At 33.5% G+C, this 7,714-nt stretch overlaps 1 protein-coding gene across 1 annotated transcript; it reads left to right on the top strand.

The window, feature by feature from the left end:
* Positions 1-367: 367 nt before the first annotated feature.
* Positions 368-3,126, top strand: LOC134281920 (uncharacterized). Its single transcript, XM_062764346.1, has 4 exons — positions 368-461; positions 579-752; positions 2,279-2,410; positions 2,520-3,126. Exons 1-4 carry the CDS (start codon positions 368-370, stop codon positions 2,852-2,854), a joined length of 735 nt encoding a protein of 244 aa, XP_062620330.1. The 3' UTR covers positions 2,855-3,126.
* The last annotated feature ends 4,588 nt before the right edge of the window (positions 3,127-7,714 follow it).

Below are 7,714 nucleotides of genomic sequence, written 5' to 3'. Positions count from 1 at the left end.
TAAACGTGTCCTGTGGGGATGACAGTGTTTGGAATACAACTCTTAGAAAATGTACCGGTAAGAATCAAACACACGAGAGCTTTTGTTTTCATAGTTCAGTTTCTAGTGATTCCGCTTCTAAAACACAGGAACTGGTCAAAGCTCACTCAATAAAAGGCTTATGATACTATTATACTAGAACGTGCAATGTTTTAGTTTCAGGATCATGTTTCAGTTAAAAGAGCTTTTAAGTACTAATTCATATTTTTCAAAAAATTATATAATTCTGCATTTGCTTATCTAAAACAGATAATATGACTGTACCATACTATGTGACACTTAATCGTCAGTATGTAAACCTGGCTTTGTTGGACGGAATTGTTCCGTTATGTGTGAATATCCTCAGTATGGTTTCTTATGCAGCAAGCAGTGTGACAATTGTAATGAATCATGTGACCACAGAACAGGCTGTCCAGAATCAGGTAAAAATAAAAAGTAAGAAAACTCACTATAACACACTTGAAACATGTCTATAAAATAAATCATACATTTTTATGGTATATTTTTACTCACTAGTATTTTTATTTGTTATCTTCAAGAAAAAACATCTTATCTTTTAACTGTGAGCCAGTCACAGTGGGAAATGACTACAATGACTATACAGAGTACAGACAAGGATTCTATAATGCCAAACGTTACAGAATCAGCCCAGACCAGGAAACAAAGCAGTAATGAATTGAACAGGAAACTTAGAATTTCAGTTACAACGCTCGGTACCACAATGGCTAATTTTTTTTATATAAATATCATAGGACATTGTTCATTGAAAGGAATCATCTCACGTATACATACTCGACAATTCATTCTTTATATTGACTTTGAAAAGGTTACTTTTTCATGCAAAATATCTTTTAGATTGAGATTAAAATAATCATTGAATACATATCATGTTCAATGGTACACAATCATTAACGCCCGAAGCGTAAGTATTCAAGTTTAATTTTGCTTAAGCGGAAAGTCTTAGAGCAATGTGAACTGTATTTTGAGGATTTTACTTTGTGGTGAAAATAAATTATTTCGATGATTCAAATAGAATGATACTAAACATTTGAAAGTGACATGAATGATTTTAATTGTATGATGGAATACAAAGTATTGTGTTGTAATTGAATTGTAATGCGTTTTTAAAGAGTTTCTAATTATATTATCGCAACAACGTGCACAGAATTGCACGTAGGCATATTTATCATGAAGCGCTATGAAATATGCCTACGTGACAAGTCAGTGTGATTCACACACCAATAACTCACACAAAACTTAAAAACATTCCTTAATTAAGATACTTCATAAGTCTGGGGCTATGATCTTAAAATACGCACATAGACAACCAAAGTACCTATCACGCTTGTAACGGTAATTTGCAACCTGTGTTTTCCCGATGAGTTTTTCAAAAGATTTCGGATACTTTTTGAAAAGCTGTTGCTACTGTTAACAAATCATTAAAAATTTAATTACACACATCAAAATAATTTGTAACTTGAATGGGAAATCAACCGTGATTTACAGGTTTCTTTTTGTAAATAAAAGAGAGAATGATGGAGAATAAAGGCTCATTCCTATTAAGATAAGTGCTCTTTAATATCATAGAAGAAACCTTATTATTATTATTTTTTAAACCTTTTATTTATTTTAAAAACATTTTCCTATTTTAAATTAGCTTTTAACTTCCTAGTTTAGATCTAATAAGACTATTTATTGATTCATTAGCATGTCAATTTCCTCCTTCTACAACTCATATAATGCAGTTGGGTGCAACGCTTATAATCTTATTTCTGTACAGCGTCACAGGAAATGAACCTGGAAAAACAACTGAACAAAGGTTTGCAAAACCGATATCAATTTTAAATTCTTGTGTTAGAACCTTAAGAAAGATATGTGAGTGACTTTATTTGTGTGTTTTATCAGCAGTGTAAACGTGTCCTGTGGGGATGACAGTGTTTGGAATACAACTCTTAGAAAATGTACCGGTAAGAATCAAACACATGAGAGCTTTTGTTTTCATAGTTCAGTTTCTAGTGATTCCGCTTCTAAAACACAGGAACTGGTCAAAGCTCACTCAATAAAAGGCTTATGATACTATTATACTAGAACGTGCAATGTTTTAGTTTCAGGATCATGTTTCAGTTAAAAGAGCTTTTAAGTACTAATTCATATTTTTCAAAAAATTATATAATTTTGCATTTGCTTATCTAAAACAGATATTATGACTGTACCATACTATGTGACACTTAATTTTCAGTATGTAACCCTGGGTTTACTGGACGGAATTGTTCCTTTATGTGTGAATATCCTCAGTATGGTTTCTTATGCAGCAAGCAGTGTGACAATTGTAATGAATCATGTGACCACAGAACAGGCTGTCCAGAATCAGGTAAAAATAAAAAGTAAGAAAACTCACTATAACACACTTGAAACATGTCTATAAAATAAATCATATGGTATATTTTTACTTACTAGAATATTTATTTTTTATCTTGAAGAAAAAACATCTTATCTTTTTACTGTGAGTCAGTCACAGTGGGAATTGACTACAGTGACTATACAGAGTACAGACAAGGATTCTATAATGCCAAACGTTACAGAATCAGTCCAGACCAGGAAACAAAGCAGTAATGAATTGAACAGGAAACTTAGAATTTCAGTTACAACGCTCGGTACGACTTGTGCAGTACTTTATATGGTGTATTTTGGCTGGCTTCTACGTGATAAATTAAGCACAAGGAACAATTTAATAACGACCAACGATTTGTCTGATGTTGAAAATGCTCATCAAAACATGCTTGGTCCAGACATAGTAACAATAACATTCGAATGAAAATCAAATAAGATAAATTCAGACGATACTAAACTTACTAGGATATGCTGTGTACATTCCTTATTTTAGACTTGTAATAAATACCTTTTGAGACATATATACATGTAACATCAAAATTAATCTTGTGAGATTACTGAGTAGTGCGAGTGGACGGTTGATCTAAATATGTTGAATGGATATCAGAGCATAAAATGAGAGTTTTAATTTAGTTTTATATTATAAGTTAAAGAATGATACAAATACATATGGTATATATGTTGAGTACACGACTAGACTTTTTGATTATAATTTTAGTGCGGAGGTGTCTTTGTGAATCAGGAGACTGAGGTTCTTTTATTATGATAATAGCATCTATTAATTTAAAGAATAGATGCACTTATTTTATGAGGAAAACTTTGTTGCTGCTATTTGAGTTGGGTTAGCTTGAATATAATTTAGATCAGGTTCGGGATATCTCAAATTCCTCCTCTTTGCCCTGGATCCTAAAACGAAAGGTATACGAATTTTGTAGCAGACAGAATTTTCAAAAAATATGCTTTTAATCACGATTGTTTCTTAAATCCCAACCCATCCCACCCCATATTGTGAAGTAATGGTAGAATATATACATCTTGATTTTAAACAATTTTAGAAGTTTTTGTCTGCTGTTGGGGTTTTCTCTATCATTTCAGGTTTGACTTGAATATTGAATTCACTTGGGAGATCTTCGTCGTGGTATTCCATGGGCCTGACCTTGTATGCTGTAATTTTGATTGCGTGTTTGGCCTCGCTCGAAGAGTCCTTGATGACATTCCATTGGATTACAATTGGCTTTTCTTCTTGTCGTCTCAATTGAATATTCCGTTTGCGCCGAGCTATTCAGCTGATGCTATAATTCATTGTGCTGCTGCTGCTTAAAACAAACTCATTTACTGTGAAAATGTGTGCTGCTTTCAACAAATGAATGAATTGGTCTGCTTAGCTTGCTTGAAACAAACTCAATTGCTATGCAAAATGTGTACTGCTTCCAACAAATTTCATGCACAGTGCTTTTTGCTTGCTAAAATATCTTTAGTATCGTTCGCGGTTTGATAACCCGGAACGATAACTACATACATGTAAACTTGTAAAGTTTATTTAAAATACATGTACAGAAAATTTAATTGTAAGGTTAATTACCGTTCACGGTGTACCCGGAACGGCCATTATTCTGCTTATTATAAGTACATGTATGTACATGTAATTTTATGCTTTCATGTTGCTTGCTGCTGCTGCTTGTTGTAATTATTTGGGGTCGCCCTTTACGCTTGGCGACCCCTTGCTGCTTTTAAATATGCCACGACCAACAATCGCCAATATCAAAATAAACGTGTATAAAGTCATGTTTGTTTCATTTTCCTCTATATAGATAATCGCTAAAGTAAAAAAAAAAATAAATTAAAAAAAAAGTCTTATATTGAATTGAATTTTTTCAGCCCAAGTAGTAGCCTATTAGTTTTACCTGGGATTATGTTATTAATTTCATTTTTTATTTTTAGTTAATATAACACCATAAAAATCGGCAATTTCTTTGTGGAATATGACGAGTCAGACGTTATATTACCAAGAACGTACGTAACGTCTAGGGACTCTGGTGTGGATGGGAACCAGTCTAGTACTATAACAGCACAAAGACTCCAAGCACATTATACATATATTTCCTACTATACCTAAACTTCCATCTTTCATTTGCTCCAAAACCTAATATTTTTCAATTTTTGATAATTTCGTTTTTTTTTTTTTTTTTGATTCAGGTAAAAATATCACAGAATGTCATGATTCACTTTTAAAACATAACAGATTAGCATACAATTAGAAAACACACACATTATCTCAGCACTATGCTACTTAAAGAAGATCTAGTTACAGATGATACATGTAGATACCACCTAAGAATAGCCTATAAAAGCCTTAGTAAAAAAGCTTATTTCCAATGGGGTCCTCAAATAACAGCCATGTTAGTAAACAAAAAATAACAAAATTACGTAAACATTGGAATTTAGGCAGGTACTTTAAAGTATAGGGATAGCATAATGCTTTGAAAAATGACTTGTTTACAGTAGCACATATTTTTCTTTATAATTATCACAAAATGCTTATGATAATAAACAAGAGGCCCATGGGCCACATCGCTCACCTGACCACTGTGGCTAGGAAAAAGTAGAAATTGGTTTCATTATTGAAATTTTAAATCCAAAAGTAAACCTTTGACCAGTTATGGTTTTGCTATTCTTGAGAAGAAATTTTTAAAAAATTTTCCTATCTATTTCTATTTAAAACTTTGGTCGGCCATTGTGGCCCCGCCCTACCCTCCAGGGTCATGATTTGAACAAACTTGAATCAACACTACCTGAGGATTCTTCGATATAAATATGATCAATCACGGCTTTGTTATTCTTGAGAAGAAGATTTTTAAAGAATTTTCTTTTATATTTCTATGTAAAACTTTGGTCGGCCATTGTGACCCCGCCCTACCCCTGGGGGTCATGATTTGAACAAACTTGAATCTACACTACATGAGGATGTTTCCCAATGAGTTTCATTTTTCCTGGCTCTGTGGTTCTTGAGAAGAAGATTTTTAAAATATACCACCAAATTTTTATTAATAGTCTAGTCATTCTACTGAAAAATGAGAACTAATTGCAACAGTTTATATTTTAATGCAGATTTGTAGATAAGCTATTAGTAACTCACATATAAAAAGTTTAGAAAAATTCACTCAGGGGAAAGTTGGGAAATCGGAAGATTAAAATTAGGGATCAGTATGAATTTAGAATTACCCATTTGCACACCGTACTATTTCTATATGAGCTTTCTATGACAGACAGCCTGTAAACAATAGCCAATTAGCATTTAAAGTTGTTGTTTTAACTTGTAGTTTGTTATGCAATCAACTAGTCCCTCCAATACGAAAATTCGTAATATTACGAAAAAGGATAGAATGCACTTTACCGGTACGGCCGCCATTTTGATTCTAGATCCGCGCGTGAGAGTGCGCGGCGTAAAAACTTAGCAACGTATCAACTATGATGGGCGACGCCATTTTGTTGTGTAAGAAACTCGAAGCGAGAAAAAAAGATATCTAAATGGGTTTTCGCTTTTTTAAGCGGGGGTGTGGGGGCGGCAGCCCCCATTACGCAAAAAAATGAATAAAACAAACTTACCTTAGTCGTTAGATAAATCTGCGCTAAGACTCGGAGCCATACGTACGTGTCATTATACATACATGTAGAACAATTGTGTCTTTTTTGCCGAGTTGTAAATACGTTTTTATGGGTGATGAAGGAGATAAACGTCAATTTTTAATTATTGCTACTATCCTAGTGCATTCTTGTTTTAGTAGATATTTCCTATATAACTGCATTCCATGTGGTCTCAATGATTGTAAAGTATCCAGTGTTTTGCAAATGAAATCTCTAGATTTTTTAGTTCGTAAATCCAGGAGTATGTTAGATTAACTGCAGCTCTGTTTCCAGAAATCTAAGATGTGTCTCTTTATACGTTTCATTTTTCTTATACTGCCGATTGCTGTTTCTCGAAACAAGACCGTCCTCACTGCATGTTTACAAGTTTTGCCCCTCCACTTATTCAGCATTTCCATAAACTAAGGATCACATTTATCGCTAAAATTTCCAAAAATTCTAGAATGCTGCAGTCAGTCAATTAAAAATATCCATTCATAGAAAACACAATACAAATCATCGTAAAAAGGTGCAAGTTGAATCACTGTTTACAATCATATAGAGTGGAAGTCAAACTTTCTATTTCACATCACCAACCCTGACCAATCACAGCACTGAAATAAGTCACGTGCTCAACAACGTCACGACTTTGGAATGTGGCCGACAAAATGAAAGCCAAAGGTTTGTTTTGAAAGTGCTTTTAATTTTAATTAATAGCTTCGTTAATTAAACGAAGTTTATTAACATGAAAAATGACGAGGAATTCAAAAATAGGTTATTTTTTGCATTTTATTGCCTTTTTAACGAAATCGTCACGCTGACGCGTGACTCTCTTATAGAGAAAGAGCACGTGCTATTTCCATGTTATTTGGACGTACCGGTAAAGTGCAGTTGTCCCACGAAAAAACGTAAGATTACGAAAAAGCGTAATATTACAAGTTATCGTAATATAAAACTTATATTACAATTTTTCGTAATGTAGTTAAATTACAAATACGCGTAATATAGCAGATGTATGAGACTATATTACGAGTTTTCGTAATCCAAGACAAATTCAAGCATAGCAGGAAATTGAATGGCGGGTAGCAAAGTATGACGTTTAATATGAGATGTCACGGGCGATAACTTGTACGACTCTTAATGAGATTTGAATTCTGTGTATTTCAATAAGAATTGCACGAACAGTTGAATTATGAGACGATCGAGGGTGTGATTTTTAGGGTAGACTTCGGAAGAAAAGTAGGGAGTTCGGGTGATATAGACCAATGCGACATGCTTAAGCGAATATTGAAATTTACTGGAAAATTGGTCTTATCCTTGGGAAAATTCCTATAAAAGAATAATAAAAGAAATTGTCCACTCACCCATCGCTGGCGGTACTTTCTTCTTGAATTTCCATGCTTTCTGATAGGCGTAACGGACCAAACTGACCGCCCGCTATCAGCACCCGTGGAATCTGATATATTACTGACATCATACTTTGCTACCCACCATTCAATTTCTTGCAATGCTTGAATTTGTCTTAGAATACGAGAACTCGTAATATAGTCTCTTACAATCTGCTATATTACGCGTATTTGTAATTAAACTACATTACGAAAAATTGTAATTTAAGTTTTATATTACGATAACTTGTAATATTACGCTTTTTCGTAATCAT

This window comes from Saccostrea cucullata, unplaced genomic scaffold (assembly GCF_032062105.1).
Source record: "Saccostrea cucullata isolate Sc308-1 unplaced genomic scaffold, CSIRO_AGI_Scuc_v1 ctg616, whole genome shotgun sequence".
NCBI lineage: Eukaryota > Metazoa > Mollusca > Bivalvia > Ostreida > Ostreidae > Saccostrea > Saccostrea cuccullata.
Note: the sequence above shows the minus strand (reverse complement) of the source record. Positions and strands in the feature narration are given on the sequence as shown.

Excerpts from the sequence above, each read along its gene's own strand:
- LOC134281920 (XM_062764346.1), top strand. The coding sequence starts at position 368 with ATGTGTGAATATCCTCAGTATGGTTTCTTATGCAGCAAGCAGTGTGAC. Across the intron at positions 462-578 it reads AACAGGCTGTCCAGAATCAG|AAAAAACATCTTATCTTTTA; the intron begins GTAAAAATAAAA and ends GTTATCTTCAAG. Across the intron at positions 2,411-2,519 it reads AACAGGCTGTCCAGAATCAG|AAAAAACATCTTATCTTTTT; the intron begins GTAAAAATAAAA and ends TTTATCTTGAAG.